Source organism: Nicotiana sylvestris, chromosome 10 (genome assembly GCF_000393655.2).
Source record: "Nicotiana sylvestris chromosome 10, ASM39365v2, whole genome shotgun sequence".
Classification (NCBI taxonomy): Eukaryota; Viridiplantae; Streptophyta; class Magnoliopsida; order Solanales; family Solanaceae; genus Nicotiana; species Nicotiana sylvestris.
In genome coordinates this window covers 40,127,726-40,148,505 of record NC_091066.1, presented here as the reverse complement: position 1 = coordinate 40,148,505, position 20,780 = coordinate 40,127,726, and the positions used below count along the sequence as shown (strand labels likewise).

At 39.1% G+C, this 20,780-nt stretch overlaps 2 protein-coding genes across 2 annotated transcripts; both read right to left on the bottom strand.

Annotated features, from left to right (window-relative positions):
• Positions 1 to 2,303: 2,303 nt before the first annotated feature.
• On the bottom strand, positions 2,304 to 3,181 carry LOC104230534 (pathogenesis-related protein R minor form). Its single transcript, XM_009783368.2, has one exon. The coding sequence runs from the start codon at positions 3,133 to 3,135 to the stop codon at positions 2,455 to 2,457; it is 681 nt and encodes a 226-aa protein (XP_009781670.1). The 5' UTR covers positions 3,136 to 3,181; the 3' UTR covers positions 2,304 to 2,454.
• Positions 3,182 to 15,108: 11,927 nt separating this feature from the next.
• Positions 15,109 to 15,768, bottom strand: LOC138879222 (uncharacterized). Its single transcript, XM_070158821.1, has one exon. The coding sequence runs from the start codon at positions 15,766 to 15,768 to the stop codon at positions 15,109 to 15,111; it is 660 nt and encodes a 219-aa protein (XP_070014922.1).
• Positions 15,769 to 20,780: the final 5,012 nt, after the last annotated feature.

Sequence of the window (20,780 nt, the reverse complement as noted above, 5' to 3'; positions counted from 1 at the left end):
CGATCGCGCAGGTGCGGGAATTCCTTTGAACCTACGGCCTCTGACCCTTCACTTCCAGCTGCTTCTGCGGTTCACTTCCTCGCTTCTGCGGGGCCGCTTCTGTGGCGAAGCTTCTGCATAAGTGGGTACACCAGCAACCAGAACCCCCTTCAGCTCCTCCTTCAAGTCCAAATCGATTTGTTAACTACCCGGAATCCACCCGAGGTCCCCAGGACCCCATCCAATCATACCAACACGTCCCAAAATACATTACGGACTTGCTCGAGGCCTCAAATCACATTCAACAATGCTAAAATCACGAATCACACTTTCAAACTTGATGGACTTTAAAACTTAGAACATCTTCATTCGATGCCGAAACTTATCAAATCTTGTCCGATTGACCTCAAATTTTGCACACAAGTCATATTTAATATTACGAACCTACTCCAACTTACGGAATCGGAATCCGATCGTGATATCAAAAAGTTCACTTCCAGTCAAACTTCTCAAAAACCTTCAAACTTCTAACTTTCGCCAAACGACTTCAAAATGACCTACGGACCTCCGAATCCACTTCCGGTCGCGCCCCCAATACCAGAATTACCATACGGGGCTATTTCCAGACTCGGAATCCCAAACGGACATCGATAACACTAAAATGCATTGCAACCCAATTTTATGAAATTATTCCCAAAATGCTATCTTCCACAATAAGCGCTGAAATGCTCCCGGGTCATCCAAAACCCAATTCGGACATACACCCAAGTCCGAAATTATCATACGAACCTGTTGGAACCTTCAAATCCCGCTTCCAAGGTCGTTTACTCAAAATCATCCCTTAGTCATATTCTTCCAACTTTAAGCTTTCGAAATGAGAATTATCTTTCCAAATCAACTCCGAACTCCCCGGGTTCCAATTCCGACTACGCGTACAAGTTATAATACCTGAAGTGAAGCTCCTCATGGCCTCAAACTGACGAACGACGCGGTAGAACTTAAAACGACCAGTCAGGTTGTTATAATATAAGCTTGCTTCCTTAACATTGTCTGTTAGTTCTTTTAGCTATAGTGGGAACGAATTTTAATTTTGAGACAGAATGTTGAGTTATATTTAGTAACTTGTTAATAGTAGTCAAATTTTACACTTCTTCCACAATAAATTTCATACTTCATGACTTTGCAATAATCTAAAATTAGTTTAGGAAAATACTTTGACTATGATAGAAAAGATTTAGACGTATTTTAAATATTAGCTCATGTGTTCACACCAGAACCTTGAATTGATATGCTTAAAAATAAAAGGATCACGCGCGCACTCCCGCGTCTCGATGCCTTTAAATTTAAAATTATTATGTTTTAGCCATTTTTATATTCCGTACCTTTGTTTAATATCTAGCTTCAAAGACGTGCCATGTGTGCATACCGCATCTAGGCCAAAATAATTAATAAAATATACTAATTAATTAAGTGATAATAGGCAAATTATAATCAATAAAATATAAGAATAGCCAAAAATTAATTTAAGCCTTACATTAGTCAATAAAAGCGATCGTGCTATAACCAAGGGACTCGAGGGGTGCCTTACACCTTCTCCTCGGTCAACAGAATTCCTTACTAGGTCTTCTGTTTTCGTAAAGCATAAATTAGGAGTCAAATCTTCCTTTTGATAAGGGATTCAAAATAAAAGGTGGCTTGGAACACCAAAACTCAATTCCAAATGACGACTCTAAATAATAAATAATCTTTTCTCAAAATGTCACTTTAATTAGAAAAACTCGTCGAACTCAACCTCGTAATAAGGGTGGAAAAAAAAGATGTGTGACAACTCAGATGAATAGTAATGGAGGAGATGAATAGTGTCACTCAAAATCTGGAGTAACACTATTCATCCCCATTTTGCAGCAAAAAATGGGGGAGAATTAGAGCCACATTTCGGCAAAAACTGACTGCATTTTGGAGAAATGCGGAGATGCTCTAAGTGGGATGCCTACTACCAACTCACCATAAAATGATGAAAATATAAATGCTTCTTTTTGAAAATTCTTTACCGGAGGGCAAAAGCTACTCTTTTAGTACCGTTCATAACTTGTTTGACATAGGTCCAGTACATAATTTCCTTAGCATAATTTGATTAGCCACGAAAATGAAGACTTTAAGAACTTGTATAAATTCCATAACATTTGTTTTGTGATCGACAATTCTCTTGCACAACACAACCCATTTCATATTTTTTTCGATTTCAGTAGACAAGTCTAAATGAAGCTTAACTCATTTAATAATTTAGTAGATATATATATCTTCTTTATTTCTTAAAACCAGAATGCAACAAAAACAACAGCGAACAAGAGAATCTGACCCACGGCCCTCTCCTCTTTGTCACTCTCTTTTTATTCAATATTACTTAGCACTATATGTGTAGCTTATATATTTCAAACTACAAATAACATAGTCATAATTTTGCAGCTTTCAATTTCAAGGGCAGAAGACAACCCTGTAATTAGTACCAGAAGGACAAGTAAACAAACTAGTTGGATCATCCTGTGGATAGCTATAAGCATCTGGGCATCTGGCCTTAAAAAATCTCGACAAATCCGTAGGCCCACATGATCCAGGCCCATTTGTACAACAAAATTCATTGGTTTTTATCACAGTACATGGGTTGTTACATCCACCTTGTGTTTTCAACTGTGCTGGGCATTGCTCGTTAATAGGTGCTGTGCATCTAAGATTACGGCAACCGCCATTAGTTGGGCTGAATTCCATGGGGATGTTAAATCCATCAACAAGAGAGATGTCGACGAAGTCCTGATTGGGCTGATTAAGTGCAAATTCAGCTAAAGTGTTGGGTGGTTTACCATAGCCTTGACACTCTAGCATCCCGTTACAGTCTCCAGTCTCACAATTACCTCGGCCACTGCCATCGAAGTTGCAATTGGTTCGACCCCAAATGCGAGCCTGGACTGTTCCTGGGTTCACGTTAATGCTCCAAGATTGGCCCGAGTTGAGCTGCCTGCCTCCACCTGGAGAGGCCGCGGCCCAGACTGTGTAGGTGCATTGGTTGACAATGTCAAAAGTGGCAGCATGAGTAACAGCTACAAAGTATTGGCCAAAACAAAGGAAGGCATAAAAGGGGAAGCTTTTGAGGAAGTTCATATTTTTTTCTTTTGTAAACTTGAGAATGTGTTTATTTGGAGACACTATCGATGGGTTTAAATAGCTGATCAATTAACAAGCTCTGAAATTTCAGAGATTATGATATTCTTGTCCTTGTTAGTATTGTGCCAATAAATTCCATCTCTCATTTTTCCATTTCGTGCCAAATACACTAATATTGGCGGATCCAAGATTTCAAGAGGATGAATGCACTTACATTAGACGGATTTAACTATAGTCTTTTTCCATGAACTCACTATCCTTTTGAAATTATAGGTTCAAAATTTTATATATTTATATATATATATTTGTTGTTGAAATTTTAGCGATTTTCACTTATATATCTATACTTCATGCCGGAAACAAGCCCGTCCGGAGTGGGATTTGAACCGCCAATTTCACTTATAGAGGTGCACCGAATAACTATTGCATCATAATAGTCTTTGAGCAAAGGTGCACGCACATGTATTTAAGTAATTTAAAAAAAAACATTATTATACATGATTAAGGGAAAGGAGCATGATTTCATGTGAACACATATCCCTTCCCTAAATACGCCTAGATTTACACGCAGTCTGTTTGCGTGGCTAATTTTTGCTCGTACTTCTCCTGGAAAATTTTGCTTCTTGACATGCAAGTCAAGCCGACACTAATTGTATTTTCTGAGCTATGCTAATTTCATTGGCTTGGGAATTGAGGTCCTGAAACTAGCTGGACAGCGCTATAGAGTGAATGAACATTTATACCTCTTTGCTTGTGACTTGTCTACGATTTTATTGTTTGAATATAAAGATTTGCTTTTTATATTTTTCATGTGGAGATATATTAATTACTGAAGCACAACGTTTGATATAGCAGGTTTAACTACTAATGCTCATTGTTTTCGGTGGTGAAGCTAGGAATTTTTTCAAGGGTGTTCAAATTTGAAAGAAATAAAAAAATTACTGACAAAGAGTGTGCAATATACGTTATATACCTTTAAAACTTTAATATTTTACTTATGTACGCAATGATCAATTACTTATATACGTTATATACCACCCTTACCAGAGGATTGCTTCGCCCCTGATTGTTCCTCCCATCACAAAAGAGGGTTCAGAGCTGGAGAGTCAGAATATATATTTTCTTGTGTGAATTTTGGATATTGATTTTCTTAAATATTTTTTGAAATACATAAACCGAAACTATACAAAAGTTTGGTTACTTATAATATTTTTATAATTAGAAATTCTTTTTTCTTTAAAGAAAAAAAAGTTGACTTCTAAGACGATACAACACATATATATTGGTCGAACAGAGACAAAAGTTGGTCATAGTGATCTGGGAGTCCCGTGTGGAAGGGCTCTCGCTCAATGAATCAAATGACACGCCAGGATAATAGGCTGATAACTCCCAAGAGCTCTTATTTATCAGAGTTGTGTGACACCTTGATTTCGGCTCACCACATCTTGGGGTTGAAGAAGATCCCAAAGGTTCGATTGTTTATTGATTCAAGTGGTACGTGAGTTGGACGTAGAACATGGTGAGACAGTTATGTTCCTATCTATTGTTGGTGTCAAAGGTAGAACTGTGAGAAGTCAACCCTAGTACAAGAGGACTTGGTTGGAGTTGTTATGCCAATAAAAGCACCAGGCAATAATATTTTCCTAGAATATGTTTTCATGGAAAATGAGTGGTTTTATCTCTTATTTTTCTTTGTTTGGATGGTGAGTGAAACTTTTTCCGAAAAATATTTTCTAGTGTTTGGTTAAAGAGTAGAAAATATTTTTTATGCTACTCTCCTCACCGCAGTCCCTTCCCCCAAGTCCCCATGTTTCATGTGTCCCCCCACCCCCACCCCCTCCCCAAAAAAAAAATATTCAACGTTTTCAGGACTCTGTTTTCTTCAAAGAATTTAATTATTCTTCTAACAATTCACATAAACCCAAAGGAACTAATGTGCTGCTTTACTTTTTACGCAAAAATAACGTTGAAATTTGTGCTCCATAACTAAAAAGAAAATACTCATTTTTTGTTTGAAAAAGAAAGTACTCTTTTTATAACATAAAAATAAAGTACTAATTTTGTTGAAATGAAAAAAAAATTCTACATCATGAAAGAAAATATTCATTTTGTTGAAATGAAAGAAAATATTTTTAACTACATCATAAATTATAAAGCAAATTTAATACTAGAAACAAATTGCTTGTCATTTTTAGTGTTTTCTCTTATTGTCTTGATAGTAAGTAATGTTTTTATTTGTCTTTTTTGGTTTTGTGTTTTCAAGTTTATCAACTGGAGGCCTAGGCAATATAGTTTGAACATAAAAAAAGGTGGGGCAGGATTGGGTTTTGGGTAGGGTTGGGTGGGTGGGGTGAGGGTGGGTGGGAGGGGGGTGAGGGTGGGGTGGGGGTGCGGTGGGAAGTGGATAGGTTGGGGTGTGAGGGTAGATTGGTGCGGATGGGGAATAAGGAAAGGAAGGTTGAAAAAGAGCTTTGGAAAATGTTTTCCCTTCTCTTGATAGGGAAAATATTTTCCTTCAATTGGACGAAAATGAGATCATGAGAAAAATATTTTCCAAAATATTTAAGCCTATCAAACATGAAAAAATTGAAAAGTATTTTCCAAAAAATGTATTCCTCCCTACCAAACACACCCTGACGATCGAGGACTCCATTGCAATCGCCGGTTATATATATGTATGTATATTTGCTGTTGAAATTTTAATATTTTTCACTTATATATCTATACTTCGTGCCGAAAACAAGACCGTCCGGAGTGGGATTTGAACCGCCAATTTCACTTATAGAGGTGCACTCAATAATTATTGCATCATAAGAATCTTTGAACATGGGTGCACGCATATATATTTAAGTAATTTTAAAAAATATTACATTGTTATACAAGGTTTAGGGAGAGAAGCATGGGTTTATGTGAACCAGTGGCAGATATAGCGTAGTATCAATGGGTTCAACTGAACCCATAACTTTTGATGCAGAGTAAATTTTTATATGTTAAAATTACAAAAATAATGGATATGAACCCATAACTTTAAAAATATAATGGGTTCAATGCTAAAACTTTAAAAGTTGAACCCATAAAATTTAGGAAAACTTACCCAAATGTCTCAAATAAATCTCAACTTACCAACCTCTAGTCATTAGTCATAGACTTACTAAAACTAGCCAACAAAAATTGAAAAACCAAATAATAGGGTTCTTTCTCTCAAAAAATCACATGCAAAAATCACCTTCTATATTTTTAAGCGTGATTAGCAACACTAGATAAAAGACGGAAAGAAAATTTCACGGAAGGTTATGAAATACAAAAATATATACAATATTCCAAAAATCTAAACAAAAAAGGAACTTTTTCAATGGGTATAGTTGAAATTCATTGAAAATATATAGATAAGTCAATATACAAAATTTGAGGAAGATTGGAGATGATTTGGACTGGTTTTGTATCACGCATGTATCTCACACACAGGTATATATGGATATACATGTGATACATAATTGATACCAATATGATACATATGTGATACACAAATGATACACATATCATTTTTTTCATGTTCAGTCTTTACTTCGAATTTTCAATTCAAACCACCTCAAAACTTTACCAAATCATCCCAAAACTGAGATTCAAACTCCTTAAGTTGTGCCCAATCTATTCCAATAGCACTCACTCAAAACAAAGTAAAAATTTGATATTTTTTTGCTACAAATAGCTAATTGGCTAATTTGGCTAATTTGGCTAATATTAGTAATATTTTATCAATTGGCCAATTTTTATAATGAGCTGCTAATAAATGGATATAACTGGTAATTTTCCTAAAATTTAAATTCTGGCTCCGCCTCTAATATGAAGTTGTGAACTTATATCCCTTGCCGTAAATACGCTCCTATTTATACGCAGTCTGTTTGCGTGGCTAATTTTTGCTCGCTCTTCTCCTGGAAAATCTTGCTTCTTGAGGTCAAGCTGGCACTATATGAATTTTGTTAGGCATGCAGCATGCTAAATTCATTGACTCGGGAACGACTGTCCTGGAACTTCCTGGACATAAATATAGTAAATGATCATTCTACCACTTCATTTGTGTAGAATTTTATTGTTTTAATATAATGATATTTTTTTATAATTTTCATACGGAGATAAATAATTACTAACACAAGTTTATATGTTAGTATTTTTGTATCCGGTCAAAATCATATGCCTCCGATTTTGTAGGTTCGAGAGGTCGCATCGAGGACAAAAGTTCGATATAAACCAAGCTCGGGCTTGAAGGCAGAATAAGAGGCTCGAAGATCTAAGTGCTCGAGGAACATCAGAGTCAAGTATGACCAACTCTAAGATGGTGACATTATGAGTTTGCTACAGAAGGACAAGATTCCAGCCACGTCCCCAAGATTGTGGCGTAAATTCCAGAATTTATTCGTACAGCCTAGTACGAATCCATACTAGGCGGTTAGACAACTGTCCCAATAAGATTCCTTACTGTAAATAGAAATGTACCTTATTTAGGGTTCCCCTATTATATAAAGGGGACCACAATCATTTGTAAAGATCGTCAATCATTAGTAAAGCATATACTCTTCTACTTTCTGGTTCATATTTCATCAGAATCGTCCTTTTACTTGATTGTTCTTATTCTATTGTTCTTAATCAACCTCGAGGCCACCTAACTCCAGGTCGAGACTGTCTAGCATACTGGTTTGTTTTACTTATTTCTTTTATTTATACGTTATACTTCTTGGTTATTATTAGTATTGAACTAAATCACATATCCTTAAAACCACAAATCAAGTTTAATTGTTACTCATATTTTCGAGGTAAACTGTTTGGCACCTACCGTGGAACTAAAGATAATAGTGTTTATTTCGATACTGATTCTGATAACACATGTTATTTTTCGCACTTGTTCTTGTCAAAGATTCTTTGATTTCAGGATAAAACATGTCAAACTCGCAGAATTCGCCTATACACGGTGACGACGGTCTTGGGCTCCACGGAGAAAATGACAACGTAATTGCTCCATGGATCGATGTACCACCAATAAACCCTGGGGAAGTGCCAAATGTGGAACCAGTTGATGTTAGTTCACACATTGCTTTGAATGCAAATCTAGGCGCAAACCCTGGAGCAAGTGTATGTAGGGAAGTCAGATCTGGTAGCTAAGGAACACAGGGTATATGAGACAGGGGAGTCAGCCTCCAAGTAATATTCGAGATGTTACAAGCTCAACAGATTGATATCGCCCAACTTCAAAGTCAGCACAAAACTCCAAGTATAGTCGAACCAGGAAACACTTGACGTACTAAACCGATACCGGAAAGATCAAGCGCTAACGGCTCGGGGACTAATCCCACAATTATGAGGATGCTCGAGAAACTCACCAAGAGAATCGAGTCCGAGGAAAAGAAGATTAGGGATAATGACAAAAAAGTGGAGACTTATAACTCCCGTGTGGATCAAATACCGGGGGCACCTCCGGTCTTGAAAGGTTTGGATGCCAAAAAGTTCATACAAAAGTCGTTTCCTCCGAGTGCGGCTCTGAAGCCCATTCCTAAAAAAGTTTCGCATGCTTGATATACCTAAATACAATGGAACAACCGATCCTGACAAACATATTACCTCGTATACTTGCGGGATTAAAGGAAACGACTTGAATGATGATGAGATCGAATCAGTATTGCTGAAATGTCTAAGGGAGCCATGATTTGGTATCACAACTTTCCCCTGAACTCTATCGATTCGTTTGTTATGTTATCAGAAACCTTCATAAAAGCACACGTCGGGGCCATAAAGGTGGAGACAAGGAAATCAGAAGTTTTTCAGATAAGGCAGAGGAACGATGAGATGCTAAGGGAGTTCGTATCCCGATTTCAAATGGAGCAAATAGAATTACCACCGGTCTCGGATGATTGGGCAGTACAAGCTTTTATGAAGGGTTTGAATGAGCGGAGTTCGATCGCTTCTCGACAATTGAAGCAGAATCGGATCGAGTATCTAGCTGTGACGTGGTTGGACGTACATAATAGTTACCAATCGAAGATTAGAGTCGAGGACGACCAGTTGGGAGCCCCTTCAGTTTCAGTTCATCATAATAGATTGGAAGCTAAGCCCTCGAGGGATACAGACTGGGAATCAAGATCAAACAAGGAACGGTCTCAGCCGTATGTCGATCGGAGAAACAACGGTTTGGGGCGTAATGCTCCTCGGAATGATCGAAGAAATGATCGAGGTCAAAGCTCCCGGGGACTCATGAGTCAGAATGGTTTTGACAAATATACCGACCTCGGTGAAGCACTTCGGTTGTTGGAGTATAACTTCAGCGTAGATGCATCGGGGATCGTGTCAGCTAATGGGAGAATCAAAGATACCAGGTGGCACAGGCCGATACAAACCGATCCTTCTCAAAGGAATCCAAACTTGATATTTAAATATCATGGCACACCTGAGCACAAGACCGAAGACTGCAGGCAGCTGAGGGAAGAGGTAGTCGATTGTTCAATGAGGGTCATCTTCGAGAGATTCTCATTGATCGAGCTAAGAACCACTTCAGGGAGAGAGATGCAAACAAAAAATGAGTAGGAAGAACCGCAACATGTAATCCATATGATTGTTGGTGGTGTCAATGTTCCTCAAGGGCCTATATTCAAACGCACCAATTTGTCGATCACCAGAGAAAAGCGGACTCAGAGCTATGTGCCTGAGGGCATCCTATCGTTCAACGACGATGAAGCGAAAGGCATATCTCAGCTGCACAATGACGCCTTGGTAATTTCTATTTTGTTAAATAAAATTCAAGTTAAACATGTTATAGTGGATACAGGTAGCTCAGCAAACATAATCAGATCGAGGGTCGTAGAGCAGCTCGGCCTACAGGATCAAAGTATGCCTACATCTCGAGTCATAAACGGCTTCAGCATGGCAAGCGAAACAACAAAGGGGGAGATAATCCTACTAGTGAATGTGGCCGGGACCATCCAAGATACAAAATTCCATGTCAAGGCTACATGAGGTACAATGCACTTCTCGGGAGGCCATGGATCCACAACATGAAGGCAGTACCTTCAACCTTTCATCAGATGATGAAATTCCCAAAAGAGATGGTGTGAAAACAGTTTATGGAGAATAACACGCTGCAAAGGAAATGTTTGCAATCGATGAAGTGATGTCGATACCAATGCCTTCGACCTCGAAAAATCGGGGGCCAAAGATAAACAGGCATCTAAATAGCAATCACCGATCCCATACAGATTGAGCCGGAGGAACAGGTAATCGAAGAAGAAGAAGAGGATTTCCTTACTCCTCGAACCTTCGTTGTTCCCGAAGAGTCAGACGCAACCAAATCAACGGTCGAGGAACTGGAACAAGTCATATTGATCGAGTACATGCCCGAGAAAAAGGTATACCTGGGAACGGGGTTAACCCCCGAACTCAGAAAAAAACTCATTCAATTTCTTATCGATAATATGGATTTGATTTGCCTGGTCCCATTTAGATATGACATGGATCCCACCGGAAATAACAACACATCGGCTAATCATCGACCCCAGGTTCAAACCAGTGAAGCAAAAGAGAAGGGCCCAGTCCGAGGTAAAGCATGCATTCATAAAGGATGAGGTAACCAAACTTCTTAAAATAGGGTCTATTCGGGAAGTAAAATACCCTGAGTGGTTAGCCAACATGGTCGTAGTTCCTAAAAAGGGAAACAAACTTAGAATGTACGTATATTATAAGGATTTAAACAAGGCATGCCCTACGACTCTTTTCCATTGCCTAACATCGACCGCACGATCGATGTCACGGCCGGCCATAAGATCCTTACCTTTCTTGATGCCTACTTTGGGTACAATCAGATTCAGATGAACTCGGGGGACCAGGAGAAGACCTCGTTTAATCACTAAGTTCAAAACTTATTGTTACAACGTAATGCCTTTTGGGCTAAAAATGTAGGAGCTACGTACCAACGCCTAGTTAACAAAATGTTTGAGCAACAGATAGGTAAATCGATGGAAGTTTACATCGACGATATGTTGGTCAAGTCCCTACGCGCAGAGGACCATTTAACTCATTTACAGGAAATATTCAAAATCTTGAGGGAGTACAACATGAAGCTTAACCCAGAAAAATGTGCCTTCGGATTCGGCTCGGGCAAGTTCCTCGACTTTATGGTATCTAATCGGGTAATCAAGATCAACCCCGATAAGATCAAGGCCATCGAAGATATCATAATCGTGGATAGTATGAAAGCCATGCAAAGGCTAACAGGACAAATAGCTGCCTTGGGTCGGTTCATTTCGAGGTCATCAGATCGAAGTCATAGGTTATTTTCCTTGCTCAAAAAAAGAAAGGATTTCGCAGTGATCCCGGGATGCTAGCAAGCCTTAGAAGATTTAAAACGGTAATTATCGAGCCCACCTTTGCTTCACACCCCGAAGGTTGATGAAAAACTTTACTTATATTTGGCGGTGTCCAAGATAGCGGTAAGTGGAGTACTAGTTCAAGAAGAGCAAAGTACGCAATTCCCTATTTATTATGTGAGTCGAACTTTGGGAGATGCTGAAACTAGATACCCTCACTTAGAAAAATTAGCACTTGCATTAATAAGTGTATCTAGAAAGTTAAAGCCATATTTTCAATGTCATCCAATATGTGTATTAACCACTTATCCTCTCTGAAATGTTTTGCATAAGCCCGAATTATCAGGCCGATTGGCCAAATGGGCAGTCGAACTTGGTGGGTACGATATCGAATATCAATCCCGAACAGCTATCAAGTCTCAAATCTTAGCTGAGTTCGTGGTCGATTTTACGCCGACCCTCGTACTCGAAGTGGATAAAGAACTTCTGCTAAAATTGGGTACATCATCGGGGATATGGACCCTTTTCACGGACTGTGCCTCAAATGTGAAAGGATCCGGATTCAGCATTGTTTTGAAACCACCAACAAGTAGTACTATTAGACAATCTATTAAAACCTCTAGGTTGACTAATAATGAGGCCGAGTATGAGGCCATGATTGCAGGTCTCGAGTTAGCCAAAAGCCTAAGGGCAGAAGTCATTGAAGCCAAGTGCGAATCCCTGTTGGTCGTAAATCAAGTAAACAAAAGTTTTGAAGTTCGAGATGATATGATGCAAAGATATTTGGACAAATTACAAGTAACCTTGCATCGCTTGAAGGAGTGGACTCTAGACCATGTGCCTCGAGAACAGAACAGTGAGGCTGATGCACTCGCCAACTTGGGGTCATCAGTTGAAGACAATGATATTGTCCCGGGGACCGTCGTCCAATTATCGAGATCTGTGGTCGAAGAGGGTCATCTTGAAATAAATTCTACAAGTTTGACTTGGGATTGGAGGAATAAGTATATCGAGTATTTGAAAAGTGGAAAGCTACCATCGGATCACATAGAGTCGAGGGCTCTGCGAACCAAGGCTGCTAGGTTCACGTTGGATGAAGATGGAACGTTATGCAAAAGGACATTCAATGGACCATTAGCGGTATGTTTAGGGCCGGGGAACACCGATTATGTTCTACGAGAAGTTCATGAAGGTACTTGTGGGAATCACTCTGGCGCCGAGTCTTTCATTCGCAAAATTATTAGAGCGGGGTATTACTGGGATAACATGGAAAAAGATGCTAAGGAGTTTATCAAAAAATGTGATAAATGTCAAAGGTTTGCACCGATGATTCATCAGCCCGAAGAACAACTTCACTCAGTTCAGTCCCCATGGCCTTTCATGAAATGGGGAATGGATATCGTCGGCCCCTACCAACGGCCCCAGGTGTCACACCCCTTTTTTACAACCTCACTTAACCCTCTTAAAAATAATAAAAGGATTTGTAAGCTCAAAAAGGGTTTTTAATTAAAAAGTGATAAAATTATGTTCAAAAGAATTTTTCAGAGTCGCCACCTGACATTGGTTTCGGTGTGCCAGGTAACCGTTTTTATAAAAAATAGTTTTTCCTTTTAAAATACTTTGTACTCCAAAACTAAGTTTGCACCAAAGATTCAGGTAAAGGGGTTCATTTGACTCGGGGAGAAGGTGTTAGGCATTCCCCAAGTCCCGTGAAAGTCACGGTTGCGTACTCAATCTAGTTGGCTTTAAAAGCATTCAAATTGAGGTAAAATCACATAAAAGGAAAATAAACAGAAAAGAGGCTCGAGGTCATCCCCACCTAAATGAAAGAAAATTAAAAGAAGGAAAATTAAAAGAAGGAAAATTAAAGTTGTAAATTATCTTACGCTACTTCTTCTACGATGTTCACCACGGCTTCCAATTACAGAATACTACGGGGCATTCCCCGTGATAACATATGTACAAATCCTTCGGGATATTTTCCGGATAAATTTAACTAAAGGGAACGACCTCTCACCTCGAAATCCAACAAAAATCCTAAGGCTTGCCTACCCAAGTGTGGTCGGTCTAGCATATTACTAGGGATCAAAAATAATAAGAATAAAATAAAATGATATTAAGTTTGATTCATAGTTTATGACCAAGAGCCAAATTCGATTTTTCATGGATTATTTTCCTGACCCAACACTTCAAAGTGATGCCATTTCCATTCAAACTAATCTCTTCTTGTTTTCATTTACAAGTGTATAGATATTATAAAATACAATTCAACCATTCAAAGAACAACTTAAACAAAATGACAGTAAGGCTAACCAAGATTAAAATTATAGTAGGTTCAAACTCACGGGAACACGAAATGTATCTATGGATTAATAAAAGGGATGAAAAGAGATGGACCTTATGAATGAAGTTCGAAACAACAAATCCAACCTGAATGAAACCAACGGACCGCACCTCGAACGACAACTCCAACGATCGAACACCAGTTTCAACTCCAACCCATTTCGGGAACCAAGACCCCAAAGAATAGCCTAAACTTTCATTATGTATCTCTAATGTGAAATAAAAAATGAAGATAAAACTAACTGAAATCTCTTTTTTTTATTTTATTATATCATTTAATTAAAACGAAATCAGAGAAGTAAAGCCAAAACCCCAGAATATCATGTTCTATTTTCAACATTCCCTTCCTTTGTTTCTCTGTTACTTGCTTTTTCTGGTTTTTGATGTTCGCTAGTTGGGTTCTCTTTTGTGTGAGAGATGAGGGGGTCTAGCCGCTGGTGATTGGTGGTGAAGGAGTGGGCGACAGGTTCTTAGGGCGACTGGAGGCGGCAGCTTTTTTGGGGATGTGAAGGAGATGATCTCGCTGCTTCTGTTTCACCGTTGCTTCAGCGTGTTTTGAATTCCTAACTAATGGAGGAATGGCTGGTGTTATTGGTGGAAGAGAGTGGACGACTAGTTTTCTATGAAGGAGATTGGCGTTTTAGGGTTTTTTGGTTCTAAGGGTGTGTAGGGGTTGTGAGTTGAAGAGATGAAGACAAGTATGCATAATCATGTAATGACAACAAAATAAACCAGAAGACAAGTATGCATAATCATGTGCATGTAAGGGATTCTATGCGATGTTCTGGATGTCACTGTCCTGGACCACAATTATCCCTTCTTGAATCATTCTTTCTATCTCCCTTTTCAAAGCATGACAATATTCAATGCTATACCCTTGGACATTAGAGTGGTACATGCACCATACAGTAGGATCAAAACCTTTTGCATATGGGTTCGAAGTATAGCCAAGGAGTGGCTCAATCAGGACATATTGTTTTAACTTTTCAAACAAGTTTGTGTAGGATTCTCCGATAGGAGTGAAACTACTTCTTTGCCTTTGTTACCCTCTATGCCCCTATTTTCTAGGGTTATTAGGTGCTCGGGAATGTTGTGAAGGCAAGAATGTATTATGCGGTGCTGGCGCTCGCCGTAAGGAGTGAACCAGTGGTTGGACAGATGACCGGACATTGTTTGGAGGATAATACTGAGGTAGATTTTGTGGAGCTCGGGGATAGGTTTGGGGTTGGGGTTGGGGTCGAGGCTGAGCATATTGGGGAGGCATACCCGTGGGGCCATGTCATGATCCAGAGACAACCATGGCAACATCATCATTTTTCTTCTGACCCGGCAAGCTTCCTATGTCGTTCTGAATTGCTTGTGTTGTGGCATTTAAGGCAGAATAGCTCATGATCTTGCTTGACTTCAGCCCATCTTCTACCATTTCGTCCATTTTTACCACATCGATAAAAGGCTTACCCACAGGCGATATCAAATGCCCAAAGTAAGTAGGCTCTTGAGCTTGAAGAAAGTACTCGACCATTTCATCTTCTTCCATCGGAGGATTAACTCGTGTGGCTTGCTCTCTCCATTTGAAACCATATTCCCTGAAACTTTCATTGGGTTTCTTCTCTATCTTGGCCAAGGACAGGCGATCCGGGGCAATATCTATGTTGTACTGAAAATGTCGAGTAAAGGCCTGAGCCAAATAGTCCCATGTGTACCACTTGCTGGCGTCCTGGCGGGTATACCATTCTAAAGTTGCTCCACTTAGACTCTGGTTGAAGTACGCCATTAGTAATTCGTCTTTTCCCCCGGCGCCTCTCATTTTACTACAATAACCTCTCAGATGAGCTACAGGATCCCCATGTCCGTCATACAAGTCAAGCTTGGGCATCTTGAACCCGGTGGGCAGTTGGACATCAGGGAACAAACACAAATCCTTATAAGCCACACTCATCTAGCTTCCTAACCCTTGCATGTTTCTCAATGATTTCTCCAGACTCTTTACTTTCCTAAATATCTCCTCTTGCCATGCGTTCTTGGGTTGTTTCTCAACTTCAACATGAGGCTCAAAGTAAGGAGTGTAGGAGTAAAGATCTGGTACTTTAAAGGTGGGTTCCGGGGCATAGTATTGGGTATCTGGAGCTTGGAATACAGGATCACTAGAGGATCGATGGAGGGTAGCTTGTGTAAGGGGTACAAAAATATGAGCAGATGTCGGAGCAGGGTATGAGGTTGTTTTGGCTAGTCGAGCATGGAAAAGGTGGGAGGAAGTGTTAGGGTTGTTGTGGTAAGGGGTAAAGCCCGGTGCATGTTGAGGGGAAAGATCAACGGTAGTGAGAACTTGGGCTTGTGATAGTGGTGGGATAGTTGCAGGGTTTTCAGTGTAGTTAGTGGGGAATGAAGGTGGAGGATGCCCCCTGATCCATGACTGATACATTTCTGCCATCTGTTGTTACAACCTTTGGACCTCCTCTTTCAATTCAAACTCCGTCTCCGCAAACTCCCTCGACGGGTCAACAACTCCTATGTCCAAGTCTTTGCTAGCCATGTCTACCTTGCTCTTTGACCTTGTGTTGTACAGATGACTCGCCAAAGTGCCACAAACTAACCACCCTCTGTTATAATAACAATGAAAGTAACAAAGGGGAGCGAAACAAAGCGAACATGTTAGCGTTAGGGCATTTATCAGATAGAAATATCACATTGCGTGCAATACCCCTAGCAACAATTAACGGTTCTAGAATTGGTTCGAGGGTCATAAGGTCATTTGGCATCATCCCAATTTTGTTCATTTCAATTTTCTCTTTTCTTTCTTTTCTAGCACTTCTTGGCTCGCTCCTTTTCCTTCCTCTCTTTTCTTTTTAATTGTCACTCTTTTCTTTCCTCTCATTTCTCACATCCCACAACTTTTCTCTTTTTTTTCCTTCTTTTTTTCCTCTTTTTTTAATAATGATTCGATCGAACCCTATGTAGGTTGTCTACGTATTATGTCCCTCATGAATCAGATCAAGCGTAGTTCTGGAAAAGTAATGGATAAAATAAACTAAAAAATAAAAAATCTTTTTGGATATTTCAAAAAAAAATTGATTTTTCAAATACAAAATGGGAAGTAATATAACAAAAGACTCGATATTACTGTACAAAACTACAAAGTAAAAGACAACATGAATGACAGACTCAAAACATAAAAGTATCTTTAAGCAGCTCCTGAATGCAGTGGTCCTAGGGTATTTGTCATGCTCGAGCTATGGTACACTGATCCATACCTGAATGAGAAAAATAAGACCAAACAGAGTTAGCGACTCAAGACACTATGCGATGCCACAACACCTCTTATGGGACACATGCAAGACACGATTGGGCTATTTGTGAAAACTAACCTATGTGGCCAAGAGTGGCTAGAAGTGTAAACTCAACAGATTGACCTCATAGACATTGAAAATGCCTCACTAAGGCTTATATGGATTCAAACTCCCAATATCATGGCCCAAAATTAATTTGCAAAAATGCCCTATTTTGCAAAAATGACCGATATGGCCATAAATGGCTAAAGATGCAAACTCAAAAGGATGGACCTTAAGGTAGTGGGACACTTAGTTGCGAACTCAGGATTCTGAGACATGTGTCAATGAACCACTTTTGCAAAAATGATCCCATTTTGCAAGAATGGCCGATGTGGCCAAAAGTGGCAAGACATGCAAATTCAACAGGAATGGACCTTAAAACTGAAAGTACACCTTGTTGTAAACACAAGACTCTAAGATACGGGATAACAAACTATTTTGAGAGAATAGCCCTATTCTGCAAAAAACGACCGATGTGGCCAAATATGGCTAAACATGCAAGATTTGGCTAAGACCCCGTGAAGCCAAGAACCTAAGACTCATTAGAAAGATCGAACCCTATGTGGGCTGCCTACGTATCCCGGCCCGAAAGACGAAAATCAGGTATGCGTAGTTCGGGCAGATTGGACATGAGAGAAAGCTTTTAAAAAAATTACAACTAATTTGGAAAAACCATATTTTTTCAACTTTTTTTTTTTGATTTTTGGAAAAAGATGGGAAACCGCAAAATCTTTTTGCATTTTTTAATTTTCATTTTTTGATTTTTTCTTGAAAAAGTTGTGAAAGAAAAATATAATTGGGTCCTACTTGCTTCATCTATATACCCTCAACCATTATTGGTCCGCCAAATGACTTTTTTACTCTTAAAGAATGCAGCATGTCACTCATAGAGATGATTGAATGTCATTTTGGGCCACGAACCCATTTTGACAAAATTTGGATAGGCCTCATACAAAGGGACACGGTACCTGAGACCGAGCCCTGCTAGATCTAAATGACATGATGCAAATAAAAATGACCTAAAGGCTGACCTAAGTTTAGGGTTCACTAACAAGGCAAATCGGAGGAGCGTATGGTCGATGGTGGCTGCTCAAGCTTTCCACCCACTCCATACGTCCGACGGCCCCCTCCTAAAATAAGGGTGACTCAACAAAGAGTTCATGCACGTGACGCGCACTCCGAGACTTGTTGCTGAAAGAAGATCTATGGTTATGCAAATGATGACAGTTATAAAGCGGTAAACACATAAGGAAAAGCGATAAACAAATAAGCAACAAAATGGTAAATAAGACAAACAAACTAAATAAACAAAGCAAATAAAGAAAACAAACACCTCAATCGAATATCCTAAAAGCCAACAAGATCAAGTATCAGCTCGAACTTGCAAATCCCTAATAGAGTCGCCAAAGCTGTCATACCCCTTTTTTGTAACCTCACTTAACCCTCTTAAAAATAATAAAAGGGTTTGTAAGCTCAAAAAGGGATTTTAATTAAAAGTGATAAATTTGTGTTCAAAAGGATTTTTCAGAGTCGCCACCTGACATTGGTTTTGATGTGCCAGGTCATCGTTTTTAAAAAAAAATCCTTTTAAACCACTTTGTACTCCAAAAAAAGTCTGCACCAAAGATTCGGGTAAGGGGGTTCATTTGACTCGGGGAGAAGGTGTTAGGCACTCCCCAAGTCCCGTGAAAGTCACGGTTGCGTACTCGATCTAGTTGGCTTTAAAAGCATTCAAATTAAGGTAAAATCACAGAAAAGGAAAATAAACACAAAAGAGGCTCGAGGTCGTCCCCACCTAAATGAAAGAAAATTAAAAGAAGGAAAATTAAAATTTTAAATTTTAGATGTAATTTCTGCGTTTCGAGGCCTTAAAACCCTCTTTCGGCATCACCTCAATTTGCATGCGCAGTCTGGGCGTGTAGCCGAAAAATCATTTTGTGTAAATCTGTGAAAATGATGAATTTTGCCTTTAAAATGAGTTTAAGTTGACTTCGGTCAATATTTTGGGTAAACGGACCCGGACCCGTGATTTGACGATCCCGGAGGGTTCGTAGGAAAATATGGGACTTGGGTGTATGTTCGGAATCGAATTCTGAGGTCCAAAGCCCGAGAAATAAATTTTTTAAAGAAAATTATTTTCTGGAATTGTTTACGAGTTTTGGAAGTGAAAGGTGTTTAAAATTTGATGGTATCGGGCTCGTATTTTATAACTTAGCCGAAAATCTTTCATTTTTTACACTCTTTCAAAACCAAAACACTTTTGGGCGATTTTTCTAAGACAACACTTCTTCCAAATCGATTGTAAGTCAATTTAACTCATTTCCTTCAATCATTAACATTTTTTCACATGATTTCAACTCAAAATCAATGATTTTCTTAGGGGAAATTGAGTGTTTTGGGTAGAACCTAGGTTTTTCAAAAATTGGGGATTTGAACCTCAATTTGAGGTCCGATTTCAAAACAAATTATATATTTGAGTTCGTGAGGGAATGGGTAATCAGGTTTTGGTTCGAACATCGGGTTTTGACCATGTGGGCCCAGGGGCAATATTTTGACTTTTTGGGTAAAACTTTGGAAAACTTATTTTCATGCATTAGAATTGATTCATTTAGCATTTAATGATGTAATTAAGTAACTTGTGGATAGATACAAGTGAATTGGTGGTGGAATAAAGAGGTAAAGCAATAGTAGAGACTTGAATTGTGTTCGTAGCATCGAGGTAAGTGTTTGGTCTAACCTTAGCTTGAGGGATTAGGAGTCGAGTCCTATTTGCTATGTGGTATTTGTCGAGTACGACGTATAGGCATGGTGACGAGTATATATACATTGGTGTCAAGCATGCCCGTGAGTCTTATATTGTGATTATTATGGCTTCGTTGTATTATTCATGCTTTGATGATGATTTCTATTGTTGGGCAAAGTTTGTGGAAGTAATTGTGACATTTAAACATTAAGGAGCGTTGGCTCGAGTTGTACAATGAAATGTGAAAGTATAAGCGGAAATTGAACCTTTTAGAGCATTGGCCCAAAGTTGGGAAGTGAGTTATGAAGTAAAAGTGAAAAAGAGAAGAGAATCATTATATTAACTCCCTTGCCGGGATATTGTTGCTTTTGATGTTATCTCCCTTGCCGGGATGTTGATATTTCTTTTGATGTTGTTCCCTTGTCGGGACTTGATTGTTGAGCTATTGTTCCCTTGCCAGGATTCTTATTGTTGTTTCATTTATTCACTTGCCCTATTGTGTGTGATTGTTGTTTGGGTAAGGAAGAGTGTTAAAGCACGAAGGGTGATGCCGTGTATTATTTTGGTGAGAGAGTGTTAAAGAACGAAGGATGATGTCGTGTATGATTTGCGAGGAAAGAGTGTAAAACACGAAGGGTGATGTTGTGCCGCACGATATACCATTTCGTGTTGATTTCATTGATTATATGGTGAGGACGAGAGTACAAGCACAAAGGGTGGTGCGTGCACATTTTCATTATATGATTGCTATGGTGAGGTCAAGAGTAAAAGTACGAAGGGTGATGCCGTGCACTTATTGATTTCTGGTTCTTTATTGATATTCGATATATGTTGTTTCTTTCAATTACCTGTTGTCTTTCTATTCTAAACTGATAGTTC

Excerpts from the sequence above, each read along its gene's own strand:
- LOC104230534 (XM_009783368.2), bottom strand. The coding sequence starts at position 3,135 with ATGAACTTCCTCAAAAGCTTCCCCTTTTATGCCTTCCTTTGTTTTGGC.
- LOC138879222 (XM_070158821.1), bottom strand. The coding sequence starts at position 15,768 with ATGAGTGTGGCTTATAAGGATTTGTGTTTGTTCCCTGATGTCCAACTG.